The 27013-nt window shown below is 40.9% G+C and overlaps 1 protein-coding gene across 1 annotated transcript in view; it reads right to left on the reverse strand.

The window, feature by feature from the left end:
• Positions 1–26392, reverse strand: part of BMPER (BMP binding endothelial regulator) — a 190351-nt gene extending 163959 nt beyond the window's left edge. The window contains exons 1-2 of the mRNA XM_063129831.1: positions 26222–26392; positions 24496–24581 (exon numbers count right to left, since the gene is read on the reverse strand). Coding sequence (XP_062985901.1) covers positions 24496–24581; positions 26222–26351 — 216 coding nt within the window. The 5' untranslated portion in view covers positions 26352–26392. The remainder of the gene's footprint in view (positions 1–24495; positions 24582–26221) is intronic.
• Positions 26393–27013: the final 621 nt, after the last annotated feature.

Below are 27013 nucleotides of genomic sequence, written 5' to 3' on the forward strand. Positions count from 1 at the left end.
TGTGTTTTGTTTTTTAATTTAGTTTTCATGCATAAAGACAGGAAAAGACCATAAAAATTAGACAATTGATATAGACAGGATTTTTTTTAAAAAAAACCCACACACAACTACTTAGGGCACCAGGACATTCCCTAGTGCAAGACCCTATGAAGCCAATGGAAGCTAAGTCACAGTGCTACTTAACTCTTGAGCAGCTCCCATTCATTTTACCTAGGAATGTGAGAAAGTACTTCGCTGAATATTCAGCCGGATGGGCCAAGGGGTGGAACAGTGGGATGGCATTTTTCAAAGCAATAAAACATAATAATGTCACCTCTCATAAAACTGCCCTTGGACTACTTGGCCAGACACTGCTCATCCTGGAATCTTCAACTTGCCTTAGAATAAGGAATTTGTTGTTATTTGGAAGAATCAATTGAGCTCTTTTTTCCTTGAGATGCATGGGGAATTCTGCCTTCTCCTAGAGTGGGGGAGTTGAACCTCTTTCAGCATGAAGGCCAAATTCCTTTTCAGAAAAGCTCTCAGTAGCTGCATTCCAGTAGTGGGAGGGGCCAAAAGCAAAAAGGGGCGGAGCCAAAATACAATTAACTTATATGAGAGAATGTAGAGGTGTGTTAAACATGTTACAATCTACCCCTAATTCAACTGTCTGCCCTTTCTTATGGGAAAGCTTTTCTGTTTTTTTAAGGGGGGGGTTGTCCTTGTCTTTGTCCTAGTAATCTTACCAATTCAGACTATTCACTTTGTTCTACAGAATGTAATGGGATCTAAGCTCACTCTTATCATTTCTTGGTTATGCTAGATTGTGACTTTAGGATGTGACAAACAGATGGAAACCAGCAACTGCCTTTGATATATACAATGATCAAGGGATATCTGATCGCTTCGTTAGAAGTCCATTGCTTTTATCTATTGCAAAGTGAATTTCTGAAATGAATTCTGAAATTAAACTGTCTTTTCTAGGAAATTAAAGCTTATGTCAACTCATCTACAAGGAAGAGAAACCAAACAGAGGCTTGACTTTAGTGTTGCCTGTTCTAGAATTCCAACTCACCAATAACTTATTCATCCCCTAAACATGGCCTATATTTTACCTACCATCAAATAACTCTGTGTATATTAAAAAAACCCATTATAATGACAAATCATATCAGGACTAAAAATCCTTAACTCATATGGTACGGTAAAATAAAATGCCAACATGAAAAGAAAAGGGTTTTTTAAAAAAATTCTAAAATGTTTGGCAGAGACCTAGAATGGGACCTATTCCAAACCACAGTTTTAGGTCAGCTGCCAAAATTCCTGCAGGATTCCCTATTGCGTCTCCGCTAAAAGAAAGAAAGAAGAAATGATCAACCACTGTAAGAGCTGCTTTCTTCAACATGCATGTGACTTGGAACAGGAGCTATGCTTTCTTTTGGGAATCTGGGATGCAATCTAGAATAATCTGACTTGCTGTGTTCTGAGCCTAAAGTTTGATTATCAGGTGCAGAGGAGATACAGACTGTACAGCTAGTGCAGATGCAAATCCTCAAGACGCTAATTTCACTTCCAATGTTCATTCTGGTTGTGCTTTCTTTTTCTCATTTTCAACAAAAGATGCTTTCAACAGCCCTGTATTGTATTTTCAGTATCATGCAATTTAAAAAATATTTACCCTGTGCATTTCATAAATCTGGAAAATATGTAATCCAGCCTTTGTTATATACCCTCAAACTTCTTGATAGCAATGAAAATCATGTACGTTCAGTTCACAAAGGGCCCCGGTGCGTATATTCTACATGTAAAAGGGCACGGGAGAAATCATTAGGCTCACAACACACACACACAGAGCTCATAAAACAACAATTTATATGAAGCTGGGCTTTTATGTATACATTTATACATGATCAGGACCCATATATGCATGGGTCACATAGGTAGTAACTACAAAGATAAATGTGCACACATAAGTTTCTGTTCACATCAAACAATTTTCTCCATCACACCTGTCCAGAAGCAAATCTATCTGACGAGAACCTGCTTCAAGTGCTGGCACTGTCGGAAGGCATGTAGTGGAATCAAAAGAAACCACACTTTAAGTTACAATTGGTGCTCTTCTTATGAAACTCCTTATATAGGGAAGCCCACTCTGCCATGATCCTGGGTCCCTACTGGATCCTGCCCATAGATTTTTCTCATGTATTTCAGTGAGTTTTTTCAATTCCAACATGCTTACACCTCAGCTAGAATCATTCCAAAAACACTCCTGTGTCAATGTCAAGACAGGTCCTGAATCTTGCAGGTTGAAAGGGCGACGGTGCCCAGTGCAGCAAGGCACTGCTGATGCTACTGTTACTGATCCATCTAAAAGGGACCTTTGCCAACATCAATTATTCCCTTTGGCATTCCACTTTGACCCAAAGGATACATTAATAAAAGCAAAGATTTGAGCTTGCACAAAGACCTTACATTTCACTGCAAATTTTCATCCCACTACTGAGTTGTACAAGCAGTTCACACCAGTCCCTAAAGGCCAAACAATCACTTCCTGCAGTGTGCCTGATGCTTAAACAAATTTTCTCCTGTGCCCAGCTGCACATCTGAGTTTTCCTGTCAGCAGGGTACTGCCCTAGTACTATAGAACTCTGTGTGTGTGTGTGTGTGTGTGTGTGTGAGAGAGAGAGAGAGAGAGAGAGAGAGAGAGAGAGAGAGAGAGAGAGAGAGAGAGAGAGAGAGAGAGAGAGAGAGAGAGCAACCCATTTCCCTATTAAAACAGAATACTTTAATAGAATGGGAGTCCACTAAATTAAATTGACTTAACTTTAAATTAAGTTAAGGACCGAGGGGACAGGAGCAGGCAGAAGTAACATCGGGGCCTGCTCCTGCTAGACTCTCCCCCCCCCCCCACAGGGCAAACTGCCATCTTGGCCCTGTGGGGAAGAAGAAGGACCGAGGGGACAGGAGCAGGCAGAAGTAACATCGGGGCTTGCTCCTGCTGGACTCTTCCCCCACCCCCAGGGCAAACTGCCATCTTGGCCCTGTGGGGAAGAAGAAGGACCGAGGGGACAGGAGCAGGCAGAAGTAACATCGGGGCCTGCTCCTGCTGGACTGACTCTCTCTCTCTCTCTCTCTCTCTCTCTCTCTTTCTCTCTCCTCCCTCCCTCCGTCCCTCCTTGACTCCTTTTCCTTGTGTGTCATGTCTTTATTAGATTGTAAGCCTGAGGGCAGGGACTGTCTTTTTTGCTAAGTGTAAGCCGCTCCGAGAGCCTTTTTTGGCTGAGGAGCGGGGTATAAGTATGATAAATAAAAAAATAAAAATAAAAATAAATAGTCCCTAAGTAATATGTAGATTGAGCTGCCTTTCTGTGCGTATGCGTGCACTTACACACATATGTATATACAGACAGACAAGCCTTTTACCAGCATCAGCTCACTTTTCAACTACGGCCTCTCCTGAACAGGGATAGCTTGGCAACAGAGGTACAGGTGTTAGTAACCTCAAAACCGGATTACTGCAATATGCTCTATGTGGGGCTGCCCTTAACACTGCTCCAGAAGTTGAAGCTAGTGCAGAATTAGCTGCCCCTTTTCAGCGTGCAACTTCTCTGCTGAGGGAACTGCACTGGCTGCCTATTCATTACCAGGCCAGGTTTAAGATTTTGGTACTAGTGTAACAAAGTCCTAAGCAACTTGAGACCAGGATACCTGAGAGAGAGCCTTCTCCCTTACCAACCTGCCCAATCACTGAGGTTGTCAGAGGACATGCTCCTGGTGGTTCCATGTGCTCCTATGGCATGATTGGAGTCCAAAAGAAGAGCCTTTTGCATGGTGGCCCCCTTTTTTTAGAACTCGCTGACCCTGGAGGTCAGGCAGCCATAACACTGTGTTGCTTCAAGGAACCTCCTGAAAACAGCTCTATTCCAGGAAGCATTCCTTGACTGATAGCCACGTTTTTATTGGCATTCTGTTATTTAAAAATTGTAATTTTAATGGTTTTGTATCTTTTACTGCTTTACTTCTTATGCTCACAGCTCCACAATCTGTTTCAGATATGGAGCAGTATAGAAATTTTGTAAATAAACTAAACTAAAACCAACCGCCACCGCCACCTTTGATATGGTCAAAGGATAAGTTCATTTTAATCTTGATTTGATTGTTAGCTACCTTGAGTGCCATTTTTGGAGGTGGAAATGCAGGGTATGAATCAAATAAATAAGTGACAATGCATAGGGACACTATTCCCTCTTTAAAGGAATCTCATCGGTATGGACTTGATCTAGGGGCGATCAGCCAATAGGGTGAGTTTCCTGAAACAGGAGTAAATTGTAACATCTAAGGAAAGAGGAAATCAGCACTGGGGTTTACCTTTGGAAGGTGAGAATTGGCAAAAATGTGGCTAATCTTTCCCTACAGCCTTATGAGTTTAAATGTTAATGCTGGTTTGTACATGCCTGGCAGGACTTCCTAGAATGGGGGCCGCTATTCCAGTTAACTATGCAGAAAATTAAAACATCAGGTTTTTAGGTTCAGAGATTTGTAACGTCGGTAGCCAGATAACTGTAAACACATGGAAATAGAGGAACGCTTCTTTGCAAGGTATGAAAAATCTGCTTTCCTCTGTTTTCCTAATTGCAACTGCTTTCCCCTCATCTCACACGCATCAATGGAGTAAGCTGCTTTAGCCGGTTTCACTCCTAAAGAAAAACTCAGGGCTTCCCCCCGCCCCCCGTCTTTATGAGCATATGTAGATATATGGTTATGCATGGATACTTCCATGTTTAAAAAAAATAGTTACAAACACAATTACAAAGCTTATTTGAGCATTGAAGAGAAACCATGTAGTTGTTGGCACCACCCAATAGATGACCATTACAGTTTGCACCAAAAATGCACAGCAGATCTATTGCTGCAGTGCTAGCTGCCCTGCTTCCTAGGTTTTGGTTTCACTCAGTTTTCCAGCCTCCCCAGCCTCCTTAATATAACCCCCGTTTCCATTTTGCCAGCACAGCCACACATCCCTAAGCTTTATGTGAGGTTTCAGCCACCCCAATTAACCTTCCACTTTCCCCACAGAAGGTGCACTGTTTTGTCAACCATACATTAGTGAGCCCTGTCATTCAGCAGTTAAAAAAAAAACCCAGTGGTGCTCATTACATTTCTAGGGCCTACTGTTGACTCTTCTGGGGCACTGCTTGAAGAATTATAGAAAACTGTAAAACTAGTTTGCCCACAGACCAAGATGTTCTGGAGTTAAGGCAATGTACACACACTACAAACATACATTGTTTTATATGATTTTGACTGTCAAGAATCTTGGAAATTGACATTTGGTGAACATGTTGAAAATTCTCTGATCCCAAGTGTCGTTTACAGAACTGCCATTTCCAAAGGTCCCCAGAAAGTTCGACTGAATGTTGGACAAGTTTAGGTTTGTAGTGTAGAAATGCCTGGAAGCAACCCTTCAAAATAAAGAGAAATTTACCAATCCTTTTTTAAAAAAATAATTTTAATTTGAATTTTATTACACATACAATAATCACATTACATCAACTTAATTTACCACAATAATAAAATTAAGAAACTAGTTAAAAAATATAAAACTGTCTCGTGCACACACACCCTGGGACCCTTATTCTCCTTTCCAAAATTGTAATTTATCCTTTATTTACCAATCCTAACGAGGCATCCAAAATTCCAATAATCAGAAGTCTGTATGCCTCATACTGTAGGGCTTCATAAAAACAAAACTGATATCACTCCTGGACATATGCATGACAATTGATGAGTTCTTTAGTTGCGCTTATCATTGGCACTGTGCCCAGATGAAGCCTACCTATGTTATCAGTTTAGAACAAGAACTCTTTCCTGGTCTCACCATGGGTCGGATACCAACCATGTAAAATACCAGACTGGCTGACCTGGTCTAGACATATAAACCTACCCAAAAAGAATCATTAGACCCTGCATTTATTTCTCTAGTATTACGCCATTTTATTTTATCAAGAAAATTAATGACATTTTGAATATTTTGCTGCAATTTCATGCAACTAGCATTGTGCTTCAGCTTACTGCATCCATCACAGCTGCCTTGATTGTGATTTTTTCTCTCTCTCTCCTACATATCAAAGGTCTGCTTAGAGGGTCTTTACACTGGAGATTTGGGCCATGACAAATATTACCTTGTTGGGCTTCCTTGTGGCCAGAGCCTGTACTAAAATCTCTGAACAAAGCGGCCCTTGAAGCTGTTCAGTTTCAAAAGGGTTTACAAAGCCCACTGGGCCCCCCAGCTTATTTTGCATCAAGTCATATCCCATGAAGAAATTCACTTCTGTATAACACAAAAACAGACTTAGATTAAAGAAAAAGGAAAAAAAGAAAGCAAAATCCCCTGCTGATCTGTCTGGCCAGAATCATGTCTTTTACTGCTCATATCCTTTAAAGAAACGATCTTCTAGAGATATATGACCCTAATACATCACCAAACTACAGTGTTCTCATGATACTGTATTCCTAAGAGTATGACAGACGCCAGAAGAAGCAACGGGGAATACGTGTTTTTTTCTTTTTCGTGTTATCTGCAGTTCTAAATGGGAGAAGCAAGACTGTTAAAAGCATGGTGTCCTTTTTTGTCTAAGGCATTATTCTCTGTACATCTTTTTAATCCCCCTTCTAACTTGAAATGTATGTTTTAGCAAAATATAAATAATACCACAGGTTTAAACACAAGGAAAAAAACATGTCAAGGAGGTTCTTTGTTGTCTTTGCATAAATTGTGAAAATCTGTCCAAAGAGCTTGAAAAAGCAACAGTAAAATAAAAATAGTAGCCCAAAGAAACCAGCAGCAATCTATTATTATTATTATTATTATTATTTATATAATCTGTTTTCTATTACAAAATTATCTAAACAAGAGGCCTCCAGACAGTGCTGCTTTAATGTACTTGCAACAAGAGTAAGGGCTGACCCTAGTTTTATTTTCTTCTGTGATCTTGCCTGTGCTGTGTAGTAGCAAATATTACAAGAGAGAGAAAATAACCCTGGCAGACCTATGTAAACAAAGTTGTAAAAGTGGTGTGTCATTTTTCATGAAAAACCCAAGATACTTTCAAGTCTGCAAAAGCTACGTTTTAGGCAATATACTACAGTTTTTAAGGTTGGCCTAATTTCCTAAACCCTTCTTATCGTTTCTACATTGCACTTGGGTTCTGATGGTTTTCATCTCTAAAGCATCACAAGATGTTTTAGTAGCACATCCCAATGAATGGCAATTACGACAAGGCAAGAATTCCAAGTGCAAGGTGATCAGATAAAGCAGAAGCCCTTGTGAGATAGGCTTTGCTAATCTACTAAACTTAAAGTCCTTTAAATCTAAATTTTCTGTGTAACCTTAAGAGAAGCCAATAGGAAAAGTCTGAATATTTTTGCTTTTAATGCGTCTTGGCAATGTGACAATAATGAATCCAAATTTTGAAATATGCAGCTGAATTATTTTTACTTTTGTTATGAATTAATAGAACCTAGATCTCTCTCATTTAAATGCTTTTAAATTTTTAAATGTTGACAGATATGGGCATAGTATCCATTCTCCAGCTGCTTTTTGAAGACCACTCTGTTGGTCATCACACAATTGCTCTGCAAACCTAAACCTATTTAACTTGCATGAAACTGACATTCTGCAAGAATATTCTTTTAAAAAATCAGTTCACCTTCACAATGCAGCTATAGATTACATGGTAGGATTCATGGTCAAATTCAAAGGCACCATGCAGAAATTCCCACTCTTTTCTATGAAGTTTAATGTTGCTAACTGCTCTGCATATACATCATGACTGCTACAATTCATGCTGCTTTACAAATATGATTGACTTTAATTACCCAAGTAACCCACAACTGCAATTACTACTGTACTGCAATAGGAAAACTAACTGGCAAACCAACCATGAAAATGCAATGCTAAGTCTTATTCACTTCAATGGGATTTTCAGCAGAAGAACACTTCATATGAAGCTTTAGATCTAAAATCCAAGAAAGATGAAATCCCAAAGCCAGTGTGGCGTAGTGGTTAGAATGTTAGACGGGGACTCCAGAGATCTGAGTTCTAGTTCCCACTTGGCCATTAAGCTCACTGGGTGACTTTAAATCACTGGCTCTCAGCCTAACCTACTTCACAAGGCTCTTGTGAGAATAAAATGGAGAGGAGGAGGACCATGTATGTTGTCTTGGGCTCCCTAGCAGAAAGGCGGTATGTACATCTATTAAATAAAATAGATTAAGCCAGAGCAGGCACAGAATTACTAGCAAAGTGAATAACTGCAAGGATTACTTAACATCTGCTAAAGAAAAAAAATAAGATTCCTATCCCTAAATCATGTTTTCACTTGATTTTAGTTTTACACCCTTAAGGGCCAAAAATTACTAGGGTGAATAAAGTTGAAAGAGAGTCAGCAGCTCATGAGACTGATTCCAGAGTTAAATCCTTTGTGTATTCATTTGAAAATTCATACAATGTTAGGTAGGCAAAGGTCACAAGAGAGAAGGTTGATTTAAAACAAACAAACTCAGCCACAAGAATTTAAACTAAATCATTGGTTTTACAATAGCCCTCTACAGATGGCTGAAAACATGACATGGATCACACTTCTGTCCTTGATCCCAACCTCCACGTGATTGTAGGCTCAGTGTACACAACCCCAGAGGTGTAAAATGTACTTATGTAATTTAAGATGATTTGTAGGCTCCCTCTAAGGGTAAAACCCTGGATGCTATACAATGAACTGGTTTGCACGTAACAGCGGGAAATCGTGAGTTAATTAACCTGTTATTAGTTGTTGGGTTAACTTTGTGTTGTTTAACCCACAAACAACACAAAATGTCTGGGTTTGCATGTCACACAACAACTTGTCATCCAGCTGATCAGAGATGACATATTTAAAGAGCCAGTGGTACATTACCAGGCAAATCATGGGTTAATTAACCCAAGATTTGCAGCCGTTATGCACAAACCCTCCCAATGAGTTTCATCTCATTTGTACTCCACACATTCAAGCCCACACAGTTTCCAGCTGTGTGAAAAGGAAGTAACAGTATTTTGAGTTTTGCGGACATGTTTATGAAGATCTTGAACCTTTTCTTAAACATCTCAAGGGCAACAAGAGAAAATGGCTTTAATGGGGAGGAGTGGAAGTCACTTTTTCCTGTCTCTTCAAAACCTCCTGAGCCTTTAGCTGACATTTTGCTTCCTCTCCAGGCATCTCTACAGAGAGCCTCAGAAGCTCTCTAAAGCTCCTAAAGTTCCCTCAATGGTGTGGACACTGGCTCTAGACCAGTAGTCAACTCCCAGCTGCCCCACCATGGTTATAATTATAACTTCACCATGGTTATAATTGTATTTTCTTCTGAAAATTCAATTCTGCAGGGAGTGGCTAGAACCACAACCCGAACAAGAGCTGACTCTTCAGTGAATCAGTTCATGCACCCATTCATTGCTAAGGATCAATAATTCACATAAGCAGGTTTGGTACCCATAATGGATTTACTTATGGGAATAAATGTCTTGCATTATGTCTGAGAGGATAATAATATCTTTTTGAAAAATCTTAACCCTGCAGGGCCAGAACCACTTTGAGAAAGCAAGTCTCGTTTCTCCTTCTGCATCCAAGCACACAAAACAAATTAGGGAAAGAGCAGAGTTTATTATCCTCAGTAAATGTTGACTAAAAGCAATTCAACCAGATTGTGCTTCCTTTGCTCTCTTTCTCTCCCCCCTCCCGCTAGCTCTGCTGGATGTAAAAAAAATACCTGCTTTTGACAAGTGAGCAGAGCTGACATCACACATGAGCAGAAAGAGTGAAAAAGCTACATGTACAACTCATCTGTCATTTTGACAAAGTGACTTCTGGTCACCAGTGGGACACTGTAAAAGACATCTGCAGGGTTGGCCTCGACCACCAGCAAGTCTTACAAGCCTAGAAGGGGCCCTGTGGGACTTGAAACACAACCTGCTTTAGAATTGGCCCTCGCAGTTACACCTCGTGATGGTTATAAAAGCTGTGTGATATATCAAATGCCATTACGATCTTTGCTAGGAGGTTACTTTTCCATAGGTAGTGACAGCAGATAGCATCTTGTTAATCCAACTAATCTTCCTCAAATGCCAGGAAATGGGATTATGCATGGCTGAAAAAATCCACAGAGGAAGAAAGCCAGCTACAGATGTTTTTTCTGTCTGAAATGCCACATTCATTTGAAGAGAAGTGTACAATTCCAGGTTTGCATTTAAGTGGAATGTATAAAAGCAGGAATTGGGGAGGGGGTAATAGTGAGCAGAACAAGTTGACTACGCAACTACACATGTACAGATTGCTATTGACGAGTGTCTTTAAGGGTTTATAATTTTGTGCCAGTCACTCTCTTCACTCGCTTTCCCCATTGGCATCGTTGGGGTGGAGTGGAGGAGTTTAGGGAAAAACAGCATTTTGCGAAAGATTCCTAACCTGCCTAGCAGTCGCAGAAAAACAAAGATAAGGTTTCCTGGGATTTTATGAGGGTGGCACCAACTTGGAAACAAGCTCTAAAATCAGAAGGCTACTGGAGCCATAGATTGGGAGGGGCCCTAACTCAGTGGTAGATCACCTGCTTTGCATGCAGAAAGTTCCAGGGTGAGTTCCTGGCATCTCCAGGTAGAATTGGGAAAGAACCCTGCCTAAAACCCTGGGGAGACACAACCAGTCGGTGTAGACAACACTAAATTAGATGGACCAGTGTAGCTTCTGATGCTCCACAGGTGGTTGGACCACTTGACTGAAGGGCAATGTCTTCCAATCTTGCCCATCCTGGCAAAATCCAGGTTTCAGTCTTTAAAAGTGGTTGGTGAAATTCAAATAATAAGGCTCAAAATTTGAAAAACAAACACCAATTTCATTTCAGAGGCATGTGGAATTTCATATCACGGTAATTAAGAGTTAGGGATGATGAGTTGTCAGCAGGGATCCACCTATGCAACTCAAGTGATGAAATAGATACTAACCTACAAAGTGCAAAGAATCAATGGCTTGGATCCAAAGTAGCACAAGGTTGTTTCTGCTCATTTCAAAAGGGCTTTTCCGTTCCCCACCCACATCAGAGGTAGCCGTCTCCCTTTCCTTGAACTCCAGAATGTTAGAGGACCTTCCAGATGGTTTTCAGGGAAGGGGGTCTGACAGGCTCTGCAGTCTTCGGGGTTCCAATTTCACATGGTGGCGGGGGTTGGATCCAAGCCAGTGAAAGGAAAAACATATTAAGGGGGACATTTTGTCCAACTTGATGGGCCTGCGATCTGTTCCAACAGGGCTCTTCTTATGTTCTTAAGACAACAAAGGCATTGCTTGAGAGAAGTGAAACTATTTTAGGTTAAAGGACAATGTTACTATTTTAATTACATTATGATAAAAACACTTGAAGAGTGGCAGTTTCAATAGTCTTGACAAGGAAAACATTTCATACGAAGTTATGTTTATTTTTATAATGTGCTTTTAAGTTTAATTATGAATTAAATTCATTAAAGTATCCATCTCAAAAATTAAATATTAAACATTATGAACACTGACTTTTATATGGCAACATCAACAGAACACCAGAAATCCTGCAACTGAATTACAAGATCGTAATTTTTAAAAACTCTATTAGCAACTCAATAGAAGAAACTTGAAAGCTTATAAAGGAGTATGCAAACATAACAGTATGCCTTTAAAACTGAATTTTGATATTGAACCTTCTCTTTAACAACATTGCACATTGGCAATAATCCTTCCTTAGCACAGACCAAGACCCATTTTGCATATAAAGGAGAAACGTTCCAGAGAGTTTTGCAACCTGCATTAGATTTTCCCATTTAGTTTATAGTGAGCTGCCCTTTGCAATTTTAATTATTTATTCATTTTAATTATATATGTTTGATTCAGATTTCTGGAGCCCTTAATTATGCCATACTGAAGCCCTTGACTCTTTTTACTGTTGAAGCTCAGCATCAGTTAATTAACCGTAGTGTTGATCCGATCCCCCTTGTGGCAAAAGGACATCAAAATCTGAAACTATAAGCGATCTTCACTGTGTGACAGAGATATATTAAATGAATAGATTTCTCATCACCTATAAAGACCTATTGGCTTTTTTGTATCACATCTATCAGTGGGTGCAGCTTTATGGTAAAACAAAATCCTGTTATGTTACAAGGGGCCATTTCCCACAGTTGCTTCACTCCAGAACTCCACGTCTCCTTTGCTGTATAGTTTGTGCATCAAAAGACACATTCTCCACCCTGAGCAAAAGAGGAGACAACTTCATGAAGGCACCACTTTTCATGCACTAAATTGACCCTTCCATTGAAGTGAATGTGATCTGAAATTTTAATCTGTTTCATGCCTTACCTGATTGCTTGACCTGCAAGTAGCTTCCTCTTATTTTGGGAGCTATCCAGAGTTCTACAGGGCACTGTCATTATCATGCCTATCCAATGTGCACACAAAACTACTGGGAAAGATGTGTCCAGAGGTTTTACTTTTCTTTTATATTTGAACCAGGAACAGATGTCTCAGACCTAAACATCTGTCCGGTGGCCATGGTTAATTGGATGAGGTTAGCGGACTAAGTCCAGACAAGATGGTCAATGGCTCTTGGAATTCTGGGAAGGGAGGGATTGCTATTGAAGGTGGTTGATGTGGTGTAGAATGTGGATGTTTGGAGGTAAGAAGTAGGCCTGTACTCTAAAATCCTCCATGTGGAATTGCCCTATGGCTATAAGTAACGTATGAGCTAGCACAGCCACAATTGATTTAATGGTAACTAAAAACTGGCACTGTTAAAATGCTTTCCTTACATTTCCACAGGAATGATTTATGGACATAGATATATATCTAACTAGTAATGGGTGGGAATTGTGGATTGTACCCAATAGTGTCATTCCACTTGTACAGAGCTTCCACCACATATGGAAACCTTGTTTTCAGCCTTGCACAAGTGTCAAATACAATATTTGGATTCCAGTTGAACATGTTGTTCTGCAACATGGCTCAGTGTGAGAGAGCACCTGCTTTGCATGCAGAAGGTCTCAGGTTCAATCCTCGGCTCCTCCAAGAAGGATGAGGATAGAATCCTGCCTGAAACCCTGGAAAATCGCTGCCAGTCAATGTCGACAATACTGAGCTAGGTGGACCAATGGTCTGACTCAGAATAAGGCAGCTTCCCATGTTCCTAAGCCGTTGCGCAAGGCATTCCACAAGGTGTTCCATACTCATTATAACTTCATTAGGCCAGATGTTGTTTGTATTAGTTGCATTAGTTGTTCTGCTAGAAATTGTGCAACCACAAACAGAATGCCAACTCTTGCAATTTTTCCATTACTGCAACAGTGGATATAAATTGGTTTCATATTATAACACAAGTATAAGCAACCTACCAGAGCTAAATTACCTGTTACACCATATTTCAAAAAAAATGAAAAGTAGCTGTGAGCAACTTCAAGGTTGAGCAAAAGAATGGCTGTGGGGAATGATAGAATCATAAAAGAGTTGAGTTGGAAGGGGCCTATAAGACCATCGAGTCCAACCCCCTGTTCAATGCAGGAATCCACATTAAAGCAGCCCTGACAGATGGTTGTCCAGCTGCTTCTTGAATGCCTCTAGTGTGGGAGAGCCCACAACCTCCCTAGGTAACTGGTACCATTTTCGTACTGCTCTAACAGTCAGGAAGTTTTTCCTGATGTCCAGCCAGAATCTGGCTTCCTGTAACTTGAGCCCATTATTCCATGTCCTGCACTCTGGGATGATCGAGAAGAGATCCTGGCACACCTCTGTGTGACAACCTTTCAATTATTTGAAGAGTGCTATCATGTCTCCCCTCAGTCTTCACTTCTCCAGGCTAAACATGCCCTGTTCTTTCAGTCTCTCCTCATAGGGCTTTGTTTCCAGACCCCTGATCATCCTGGTTGCCCTCCTCTGAACACACTCCAGCTTGTCTGCGTCCTTCTTGAAGTGTGGAGCCCAGAACTGGACGCAATACTCAAGATGAGGCCTAACCAGTGCCAAATAGAGGGGAACCAGTACCTCATGTGATTTGGAAGCTATACTTCTATCAATGCAGCCCAAAATAGCATTTGCTTTTTTGCAGCCACATCAAACTGTTGGCTCATATTCAGCTTGTGATCTACAACAATTCCAAGATCCTTGTCGTTTGTAGTATTGCTGAGCCAAGTATCTCCCATCTTATAATTGTGCATTTGGCTTCTTTTTCCTAGATGTACAAGTTGGTATTTATCCCAATTAAATTTCATTCTGTTGTTTTCAGCCCTATCAAGATCACTTTGAAGTTTGTTTCTGTCTTCCAGGGTATTAGCTATCTCACCCAATTTTGTGTCATCTGCAAATTTGATAAGCATTCCCTGCACCTCCTTGCCCAAATCATTAATAAAAATGTTGAAGAGCACTGGGCCCAGGACTGAGCCCTGCAGTACCCCACTTGTTACCTCCCCCCAGTTTATTTATTTATTTAGAGTATTTTTATCCCGCACCTCAGCTCTCGGAGCGGCTCTCGGAGCGGCTTACAATGTATCAATAAAGAAGACAGTCCCTACCCTCAGGCTTACATTCTAAAAAAAGACATGACACACAAGGAAAAGTGTATGGGGAGGGAAGAGGGAGAAAATAAAAAGAAGTTTGAGAAGGTACTGTTGATAAGCACTCTGAATCCACTTAATAGTTGTTCCATCTAACCCACTTTTAACTAGTTTGCTAATCAGAATATCATGGGGCACTTTGTCAAAAGCTTTGCTGAAGTCAAGATATATTATGCCCACAGCATTCCCACAGTCAAGGGGGGTTACCTGATCAAAAAATGAGATCAAATTAGTCTGACAGGATTTGTTCTTGACAAATCCATGTTGGCCTCTAGTAATCACTGCATTGTTATCAAGGTGCTTACAGATTGACTTCTTTATAATCTGCTCCAAAAAATTCCCAGGAACGGATGTCGGACTGACTGGTCTGTAGTTCCCAGGTTCCTCCTTTTTGCCCCTTTTGAAGGGACAACGTTAGCCCTCCTCCAGTCGTCCGGCACCTCACCCATCTTCCATGATTTCGCCAAGATAATAAGACAGTGGTTCTGAGATTTCTTCTGCTAGCTCCTTCATTACTCTAGGATGCAGTTCATCGGGCCCTGGAAATTTGAACTTGTCCAAAGAAATTAGGGGTTCCTTGACCATTTGTTTATCAATCTCAAACTGCAATCCTGCCTCTTCAGCTTGTACTTCACTTTTCCAGGGGTGTCATAGACCAGCTTTTGGGAGAAGACTGAGCCAAAAAAGGAATTGAGCACTTTGGCCTTTTCTTTGTTATTTGTTATAAATTTGCCATCCTCATTAAGCAGCTGAACCACCATTTCTTTCCTCTGTCATTTTCTATTCACGAATCTGAAGAAAGCCTTTTTATTGCTATTAGCATCTCTTGCTAGTCTCACCTCATTCCCAGCTTCAGCCTTCCCGAAGCAATCAGCACTTCTGTGCTATCTGTCTGTACTCTTCTTTTGTAGCCTGGTCTTCCTTCCACTTCCTGTATGTATCCTTTTTCTTTTTGTTTTCAGGTTATCTCTAAGCTTTTTGTGGAGCCACATTTGTTTCTTCTGCTGTTTTCTATCTTTTTTCCTTGTTGGAATTGTTTGTAATTGTGCCTTTAAGATTTCTTTTTTTCAAAACTCCCACCCATCTTGGACTCCTTTTCTCATTAGGGTCACTTGCCATGGGACCTTACTTATCATAGTTGTGAGTTTATTAAAATCAGCTTTCCTAAAATTCAGAGTACATAGGGAGGAGGAGTCAATTAATCCTTTCGCTTCCATCCATTTGTTCGCTCAAGATTATCCCACAGCTGATTTCCTGCCCACAGGGGGAAAAGACACAGGGTCTCCTATATCTTTTCCCTAGCTGGGAGAAAAGCCTTTAGAGTGGCCAAATGGCAGGAATGGAAAGGTGTAAACAGACCCCTCCTCTCCACTGGTCATTGGCTCAACCTTAGAGCCGCCAGCAGGAAAGTGTGGGAAAGTATCACAAAACTGTATGTAACATGCAGTTTGATCCTCAATGTTTGAGAGACCTTTTGAAAATAATAATACATAGCTCATCCTCCTGAATTCTTCATTGCAATTTGTTAGCAATTACCCCCCCAAAAAACCACCTCAAATGTTGGTTCTGAACCAAGCTAACAAATCTAGTCATTTGTCTATTTTTTATACCAGTTCCCATTAGCTGCTCAACCTCAATTTCCTGTGATTTCTTCCATATGCTCATTAATATTCTACGCAGCAAGGACTGCTGTTTACGTTAGAAGTATACTAGAGACATTGCTTAGGCAATACAATCTTAAGTACTTGTTTTTTTTAAATCATTTTTCATTTTTAGGTCAAGGGCTTAAGCTACAAAACTTCCCTACAAGAGCAACCATGCTGGAGTAATCCAACCTGTTTTTACATCTGCCCTGCACTAGACAAGCAGTGAGGCATTATGCACAAGGTATGTGCAACAACCACTGGTACCATTCTGACTGACGATCTAAGCAATTGCAACACACAGGTCTTAGTCAAGGAATAGGATATCCTGGGCCGTCAGGTTTTACCAGTGAGCTGTTATGACTTGCTCCCACAAGTCAATGTTATGTACTGCACTTCAGTTGTGGATCAGGCCCCAAATATTTTTCTTATTAATAAGGGGGTTAATACTAAGATAAATACTCTGGATCTGATACATAACTTGACTGCAGTTATATAGCTGAAAATCTCTGGCAAGGAGCTGAATTCTGTTCAGATGTCTTGAACAAGTCTATTATTAAAGTTTATTGAAATTTTCAGCTGTTTAAATTGTTTTAAATTTTGCACGTTAAAAATTTTTAGACTATGTTTTATTATAATGTTGCATCATTTATTTACTTATTACATTTATATCCCACCTCCCCCGCTCCAGGAATCCAAGGTGGAGTACATAATCCTCTTTCTCTCCATTTTATCCTCACAACGACAACCCTGCGAGGTAGGTTGGGCATAGAGTCTGTGACTGGCCCAAAGTCACCCAGTGAGCTTCCATGGCCGAGTGAAGGACTAGAACCCGGATCTCCTGACTCCCAGTGGCCTAGAGAGCTTCGGCTACTTAATGGTATATAAATTATTGTTATTCTGCTTACCTTGCTTTCAGCTAGGGCACCATCAGCATGAGTATGTTGTTGATGAACATTTAAATTCTTGATGTATTTATTTGTTCATCCCTTTCAACGTTATTGCTCGCTTAAATCATTTATATATTGGTCAACATGACAACATAGAAACATGTTCCAGATACACTCCTGCCTCAACATGCTTTTTGTTTCAAGTACATTTTGTACGTTCTTGGAGGCGTTTAAAAGGAACCACATATGGTCACGTTTCTACTCTGGGACGCACTTTCCAAACTCTGATCAAAACCTTCAGTATGAGGCAAATGAAGGCTACTGTTAACTACTGCTTAAGAGTCAGAAGAAGAAAATGGATTATTCTTTACAGAAATAAAGATGTTTAAATTAAGAGAAGATTCAATTCAGTTAGGTTCCATTGGATGATGTACATCAACTCTTGAAATTATGTGGATATGGGGGTGGGGAAAATGGATATGAAAGTACTGTTTGAAAGTACTGTTTGATGATTTTCTTTTATTATGCACTATTCCACAAAATTTCATCTGGGCTAGATTATACCTTGACACAACAAAAAATCAGATCCTGATGTACTAAGTCCATTGCTGTTTTCACCAAAGACATATGCCAAGCAGTTGCTTTCAAACCAGACTGGGCATCACTCACAAATGGAGGTTTGTGCAAAAGAAAACAACTAGGTTTGATACAGGTGTTACAGAGCTTTAGAGAATTTAAGACTGCAAAGACAGTTTGGGGAGTTTTAGTAGGCAAGGTTTATTTTTATTTTATGATTTCACATCAAACGTGCTGAATGTTAGGTTTCCTTCATTACCCTTCTTAGCTAGGTAGAGTACAGATTCTTATAACACTGAGTTTCACATCAGTTTTATAACTGCAAGGTCAAATTCTACATGGCATGTTTGGATACAGAAATGGAAATTTAAACTACGGAATGATGTTTCATGGTGAATAAAACTCATGCCAAGCAAAGCTCCGATTTCTCGTTTCCTGAGTGCCTGTCTCCCCACTTCTCTCATGTTTCCAATGCCAGGTTACACTTTCTGGCTCACATTGGCTTCCTTCTGTTCTACATTTAGGTGATAAAAGGGTGGAAACGACAATTACTGCTGCTCAGGTACACTTGGCAGGTTTAAAGTTGTGGGGGTGGAAGGAGTGGAAATGGGTACGGACGTCATTTGTCAAGGTCCTCTGGCTTTTATCAATGGTTGCTTCACACATGCTTTTCTAAGGCACTACAACAAAAATGTGCAAAACAAACAAATGAACAAACAAGCCAGAGTTTAAAATCTAAGCCCCATACCTGGAAATCTTGATTCAGTGAAGAACTGTTTTAGCAGGAGAATTAAGAAATCAGCTCTTGCAACAATCTACTTTCTAAGATTTATGGTTACATCTCCAAGGTATGGTGAGGGTGTAAGATATCGGTGCCAGATTCCCTACATTTGTAAGTGAACTAAGTCCTAGTTCTCACTGAGATAATAAATCTGTGTCCGAGCTGTACCATTTCAGACTGCAGGTGGGGGCTGAATACATCTCCAAAAGAAAACTCCCTTCATATACTCTGGGCTAGAACTCTTCTTCTTGACATCTCGTTTTCTGTGCAGGATTTATTTTTTCGGTATCAATCAATTGAGCACCCACCTGCAGTGACTGAAGTTTGACACAATTTTACCACCTCAATGAGAACTAGGCCAAAGCATGAAAAAAGGCAGGGATTTTTTTTTCTTCTAACCCAGAAATGTAGCATGTTCCCTGTTCTTCTTTGGCTTTTCACATTTATTTAACCATCAAAAGCAGCTGGTGGACCTGTCATATTGCTTGTGGACACAGACACACATCCTTTTCCTTTGTGCCAGTATAAATCTTTGTGGTGGAAGTGACTGTCCCTCATCTAATACAACTGGATTCCTATGTTTGCTATCACCCAATCAGTTGAAGTAGCATGCTTAAATTCTCCCCACAAACACACTAGTTTTGTTTTTAGAAACTAAAATCTAAAAACAGCTTATGGGAAGGTTATTCTTGGATCCCAGCTGCCATCTGGTAAGATGCTCCAGTTTTAAGTAGACAATGACACATGGTATGAAATTATACGGTTCTTCTACCAACACCAACACCACCCAAGCTGCAGCCCTCGCAGCCATAATCATATCCCAGCATTTAAAAACTCAAAAAAATAATAATAATTCAGACTAGGTTGATATTGTGGAGAGTCCTCAAGGGTTTTTAATCCTGCAATTACTCACAGGTTCTCATCTCACCTTTTTCTGCTATGCCGTTGCGATTTTAGAGCTTTTAAAAGGTAACACTGCAGCCCAACATATTTGCATGAAATGCTACAATACCCAATGTGAACTATTTTCAGACATAGATGCACTCAGCTAAATATGGTAGTTTATTTTACTTATCAAAGAGTGGACATGAAAATATTCCCTTTGTTATATCAAGAACTTGCATACAAAACATGTCTCCTCATATTCAGCAATTCCACGAACATCAGATTTAAGAATTTCCTTTCAAGAATTCTTTCAAAACCCCAAGTCCAAGGACTGGTTCACATCCTTGTACGTTATTTCATTATTCTACACTTGACTGGCAGCTGAACTGAATATATTGGATACTACTGTGTTTGCAGTGATATTAAATTGTCTGTAGTGTTACCTTTGTGATGATCTATTCAAACATGCAAGCCATTACTTAATGTTAAAATCGTAAAGTAATAAATATGCATGTCTGAACAAGCTCTACATCTGCATCCACATTCCCAAAATTCATCACCTAATATGAAGAGATGCCTACAGTTATGTAGCTTTTCATTTAGAGTCATGTAAAGAAAAGCCTCATGAATGTCAATCCTGCATTTCAGTTACCAAACTGAAGTGTGTAAGTTATAAGACACAGACTGGGTTCAGACAACACAATAACGGTGCTTTAAATAGTCAACGCTTGGTTATTTAACCCACCATGGGTTATGTTGTATGGTAGGAGTTTTTAAACAATGGTTGGTTATTTGGGCGAAATAACCAATGCAAATAACCAACACTGGTCAGAGTTCGCTGTTTGAACCACTGTTGGTTACTGTGTTGTGTGAAGGACACCGTTGGTTATTTCCTCAGCCACAGATTCGTAAAGCAAGAGCAGTGAAAATGATGGCTGCCGCTCTAGCCCAGCCGGCAGGATAGATTTTTGACAGCAATGGCTGATGGGATATTAGTGGGAGGACTGAGGGAGGGCAGGGGAGGAGTGAGTCAACTCAGCAAGAACCAATACTCAACTCAACACTGATCCTAATCCACACTATGGTCAATATCATGTTGTGTGGGGAATGCCCCCTAGATAAACAGTTGTCGAGTTGATTATTACCCCACCATTGACGATCATGTTGTCCAAACACAGCCACAGTACTGGCTCTTTTCATCTTATCTGAAAAAAGCTGCTGGTTTTAGAAAGCCCTAATTCAGTCCGTTAATACTGTGTTTTAATATTGCATTTTAATGTTGTGAACCACTGAGAGATTCTATTATATTCAGTGGCATATAAATGCTATAAATAAAAAATAAAATAAATAATACAAAGGCATAGAACAGGCCTGCCGTGAACCTAGAACCTCTTGGAGAAACTATGGTTCTCATCCAAAGTCATTAATTTATATTCATGTAAGGGACAAATCATGATTGTGGTGATGCTCATGAGTACAGTAGATCATTTTGCATAAGGACCTACATGTATAGGCAAGATTCACATGACCTGCACAGATCATACAAGTTACAGCTATCTGCACAGCCCCTAAGCTAAAGTTCTACTGTACGGATGGATATTGGGCATATTTAGAGGTGTAACAACAAATTTTTTTGTCTGCAAAGGGCAATGTAGTTTAATGTATTTTGATTCGATGACAAAGCAAACACTGTTAAATACAGTTGTTCAACCACATAAAAGAAAGAGCTCTGGAGGGCAAAGAAAAGATTATGGTTCAAGAAAACAGAAGAAATAGGGCATGTCATTTCAACACTCCAAGTGCTTACTTCTGAATAGTTCTACTGAAGTTAAATACTTTGGGTTAGATCTAGACTTTGTCACACTTAGAATACGCCCATTGAAATCCATGGAACTCAAGTTAACCATAGAATACACCCATTGAAATCAATGGAACTCAAGTTAACCATAACTTATGCATCCCATTGATTTGAATGGGTCTACTATAAGCTTGAGAAAATCAGAATCCTTTGTGTCAGATATGTGGCTTAACAGGATAATAGTCTAGGGTTCTATTGCCTGCTTTTGTTTGACACATAGTTCATGTGAGGCCCCACTCATTAAGGTTTGTACAGTAGTCTAAACTGCTTCGATGGAAGGTACCATTCAAGTACAGAGCACTGCCCTTGCAAAAGGTCATATAGAAATGATTGTCCAAATAGATGCACATACATACATACACACACACACACTTATACTTCTGCTTTTCAGCAGTGAAACACACAGATAAATTACACAGTCATTATTATTTTTTCATACAAAGAAGTCAGCTCAGCCCAAGTTGCTTTTAATCTATTCTTGGTGAAAAATGCATCTCATAAAAATTTTCCCACTTCAGTTTTATTTTTCATTAAAAGCCCATTCACAGCCAAAATTCTGATGCTTTGGACTGATGGACTATCTGTAGCTTAACGAAGAATTTCAGCCCATAAGGTCCCACACTTTTAGGAGATAGTTCACATATACAACTTAATTCAATAATACTGCAATAGTGGAAGTGGTAACCAACTTACAAGCTAATAAAACTAACATTAAGGCTACAATCCTATATGGACTTACTTGAGAGTAAGTTCCATTGAACTCAATGTGTGTAACTTTTGAATAGATATGTATAGGTTGTACTGTTAGGATGTTTTCACAGATGAAATTTAGAGCAGTTCTTGCTCTGGTTGACATGACATTTCACACATAAAAAAGTTATCAGCACAATCATACACACACAGAGTCTTGCAGCATCTGGAAATTTGTGTACACACATGCTTTCTTATGTTTGCATGGTGAACTGTTTTGATCTGTTGGTTTGTTGGTTTTAACAGGTATTATGCACAGAAACAGCTGGGTACACAAGTTGTTTAGTGGGGTATGCAAAAAATTAGTGATGGGTGGATCCCACTCCATAAAATCTTGTATTTATTCCCAAAACCGAATTTAGAAGACGAAGTGTGAAAGATAGCATCACACAAGTACAAAGGAACTTTAGAAGAGACATGCTAGATCAGACCAAGGGTCCATCCAGTGCAGCATTCTGTTCATACAGTATCCAACCAGTTGAGGACTGGAAATCCACACCATCTTGCCCATGTTCCCCAGCAACTGGTGTACATAGGCATACTGCCTCTGGTACGTTTGCAGTTTTCAGAACATTCCAAACTTCAGTCCTTCCTATAGTTTACCAGTGAAAAAGGGAGTTTCCCTGTCTCCCCACACCTCTAACTGGCTGGTTCACATGACAAGACAGGACCATCGTGGGTTATTTAACCCTTGAATAACCCATGGTGGCCAAATTTGCATCACACAGAGCAACCCAGAATTAAACAATGCAGATTCAAAACAATAGCTGCGCACACCCGGCATGAAAACAGTTCATTGTGGGTTATTTAACCCATGATAACTCACTGTATTATGCAGACTAGGGAACTGTTGAGTAATGTGGAATGCAGTAATGGAAAGGGCAGCCACATTTGTGTATAACTGGTGTGCAGCAGGTCCATCTCAGACAGGGTCAGACCCTGAATGGAGCTAAAATAATGTTCTAAGATGGATCAGGAGCAAGAGACCAAAAGATTGGTGCCCAAACTGTGGCTCAAAGGTAGGGGATGAAATCTTAATATGTTTGAGAGACAGTAAAGTAGCTAGAGAGCTTCAGAGTAGTTGGGGCAGCCCCAGTTCTGAAACACACAAAGGCAGTTGGGGAGGAGCAACACAACATTAACCAGGAAAATACCTCTTCTGTGATTGTGCCACAAAAATTATGAATATTACACAAATGTTAGCAGTGCCACCTGCTTAACACCTTACTCCATTTTTAAATGGGACACTGAATAAGATTAGATATGAACCACATATCCTGAAGCAAATCACACACAAAAACATCTGCCTGCAGACATCTTTAGGACAAGTAAAACCACAGGCTACTTATATTTCATTTTCTTCACCCACCCCATTTTCCCCTCAGTTTCTCTTCCGCCTCGGAATTTACTCTCAGCAATATTGATCCAGAGGTTTTCATGAACCTCTGAATAATGCTTTCAACTGCCTTCTTTGAGAGATGAACTGAAGCGATGGGCACCTTAATAACAAATATAAAAAGGCCTTAGTTTTTTGGGTGCAGCAGTGACCAAGAACACCTGTCTCCATTCCTGACCTGACCGATGGAAAACCATCATTTTATGGCCACAAAAGCATTCTGCAAGAGCCAACCCCCTGCTTTACGTTCCAAAGTCTATAAATGCAGCTATTTTTGCTCTAGTTCCCATATGACTTTTGTGTCAAAGAACTTTTTTTAAAAAAAAAACTTTTAAAAATTGCTTTCTACCTATTACCGATCATTTTTCTGTGACTCTCAAAGTCTGGCTTGCAGAGTGTTTCTACTGTGAAATTGAGCTCCACTGCAAGAATAAATGGGTATTTCCTTTGCTGTGGAATACAAACCAGGGTCATTGTTAGCTAACAGGGAATCTGAACTTCCCGAACAAACAACAGCCAGTGTCATCCTGAGAGTGCAGTTTTTTGATAGAAGTATCATGTGTGCTGGCATTGTCTTTTTATTACAATACGTCTAGCCAAGAATGCAAAGCCTGAAAGTATACCATACTACATTTTCAAAGCAGACTTGGACTTCCAAACCACCTGGATTTTGTTCTCTTATTGACCTGTTATATCTCTCATTATATCTCTGGAGCCAATTTTTTGAGCTTGGACTGAAAGAAGCAAAGGCTCAAACTAAATGTCAATTCCTTCCTTCTCCTTGGCCATGAGCACAAACTCTGTATATGCAAAGAACAGTCCGCAGCACCACGGACACTGGGGAGAAAAACAGCTTCAATCACAAACACATTCACATTCAGGTAACCTCACAATGTCACGGGCAAAGTCAGTTGAAAGATTTGTGTCCAAGTTAAAGTCAAGGATATGATTCCACAATTATGGACTGGAAATTTTTGTAGCTAGTATAGAAGCAAGATAACTGCTGGCTGCACAAAGGAAAAAGATAAGCAATATTTGATTACATAAGACATTCTTATTTGATCTTATCAATGGAATTCACACTTACCAGGCAAATGCACATTATGCAAGGATTGTCTGTGATAGAGGGGATCTGTAGAACTTCTCCCTCATTTTCACAATTTGCAACAGAGCCTGTATGGGAATTTAAAAATTAATAACTTTTTCCTCACTCTGTCCATTCAGTGTTCACCTTCAGAACGCCATTAAATTGTCTGTGCTCAGGACTGCAGTTAAAGTCTGCAATCCTCAGCATATTTACATGGAAGTAAGCCCCATGGAAATGAATAGGATCTACTTTTCAATACATTTGGATTTTCCTTTGATCTGGCTGGAAGTATTGGTATTTTGTTAACTATTTGTAAACTTTTTAAAAGTACTCTTTATTTTATTACCTCACACACACACACAAAGCAAAAGCATAAACAACCACCATCTTTTAAATGTATGATACTTATTATACTTGGATCTCAGCAGAGAGAGATGGTTTTTGATCCTCTCAAATGTTTTGCAAGGTTACAATTTTAAAATGAAATTTAGGCAACTTTGATCGCTCTAAGGAAACAAAGGGGGGAGCTTCTATTGTTAATTTATGTGGATCAGATCAACAGAAAGAAATACCAGTCTTTCAATCCACCAGCGAATTTGAAACATAAAGCAGCATCAATTAGCAAAATGAGTCCACTGAGCAAAACCTCCCTGGTGACCCCCCCCCCAACACATTATCATAGGTTGGCATCATTTTTGGAAACCTAACACTTCTCTAGAAATGGACTCAACGTTTCTCTTTATGCACCAGGTGTCAATAAGTGACAAGGGAGGGGTGGGAGGCAGCTTAGGTCCTCACCTGCTTGGAAAAGGTGTTACTTATATACTGTAATAATCATTTTTGTTCTCTTTTGACAAGCAATGATATCTTTAAAATTAATCCCAGTACTTTTCAGGACACCAGGAAAGTGCTGAACGACTCATGATCATAACAAAACCGTGGTTATCCTCATACTGGGAAACTGCATCCAAAGATTATCGATCTATCTGTCTGCTCTGGTCTACAAGAAATCGTCCTCAGAGCAAGTCAATAGGCTGCAGGAACAGTTCACACAGTACTTGGCACCAAACCCAGGTCTGACACTTAAAAGGGAGCTGCAGCCAATCCTGATGGTTTGGATACCAATACCATCATACCGGTACCCATGTTTCCAAAAATGAAGAGAGGGAAAGAAAATTTTAGTAGGTGCTTACTTTCAAAAAGTAATGCCCAAAGCAACCCTTACCTTGGGTTGGATCCAAACCTCATCATGCTTAGAGCAGACCCACTGAAATCAATGGGGCTGACACTAGTTATGGCTAACTTCAGTCCCATTGATTCTAATAGGTCTACTCTAAGTAATAATAACAATAATTTTATTTCTTACACGTCTCTCCATTTTGATGGAGGCAGGGAACAACAATAAGTATAAATACATAAAATACTGATTAAAAACATAGCATACATAGTTAAAACATCCTAAAAGCATCCTAAGTAAGAGGAGGTCTGGATCCAAACTCAGCATTGGTCCTCTAAGTGTCATAACGCGGCACTATTGGCGCTGCATGCATGCATCATCGTCACCCTTTGCACTGAAGAAGACACAAATCTGTGCCGCGCACCGAAGCGATTCTCTGTTCCTTTTGCCCGCGTAGTACACGTGCAACTTTTGCACGGGAAAGAGTGAGCGCGTGCGACTCCCCCACCGACCCACCCCGCCGCTCAACATCCCCATTCTCACCCTTACCTGTCAGAAAAGAGGAAGCCAGAGGCATGGGAGGTCCAAGGTGAAGCAACAAGAACCAGGCGGCGAAGGTGAGCCCGGGGGAGCGGAGCAGCTGAGCCACCGCTCGCAAGCTGCTGGAGAGCCAGAGCATCGTCCCCTGGAGACGAGCGCTGGGGTTGTTGCGATTGCTGTTGCTGCCGCCGCCGCCGCCGCCGCCGCTGCTGAGGGAGAGCGAGAGCAGGGGCTGAGTGGCGCGTGGAGGAGGAGGAGGAGAACCACCGAGCAGGGAAGTTGCTGCTAGGGATGCAGAGGAGGGAGGGCGGAGAAGGTGGGAGGGCTCCGCTCTTGCTCGGAGTCCCGGCCGAGCTTGGAGGCGCTCTCTTGCCCACCGGCACCTCCTGAGCGGGATATGGGTGGGCGACGCGGGGTGGGGGGAGACGCCGGGCGGGGCGGGGCGGGGCCGGCTGGCGGCTGCCGCTACCGCTGCAGGAGGGACCCCCGCCTCGTGCCCTGACAGGAGCTGCTGGCTGCTACCGCCAACCCTCCTCTACCCCAGGCTAACCGAGCACACAGGCACGCACGCGGCGGCGCCGCCGCCGCCCAATGCCTCGGCGCTGGAGGGCAGCGGCTCCCTGGGGGGCGAGCGGGCCCCGTTCGGCCTCTCTGAGGGGCGGCGAGCCAGCGGGAAAGGGAAAAGGCGCCGGCGGCTGCTAGTTGTTGCTGTTGTTGTTGCATTGTCTGGGAGGAAAGCGAGTCGCACTAGCGTCACCCGGCTCAAGGATTTGGCCGGGGGGGGGGGCCTTCCTTTGACAC

The sequence above is a fragment of the Elgaria multicarinata genome, chromosome 1 (genome assembly GCF_023053635.1).
Source record: "Elgaria multicarinata webbii isolate HBS135686 ecotype San Diego chromosome 1, rElgMul1.1.pri, whole genome shotgun sequence".
Taxonomy (NCBI): Eukaryota; Metazoa; Chordata; class Lepidosauria; order Squamata; family Anguidae; genus Elgaria; species Elgaria multicarinata.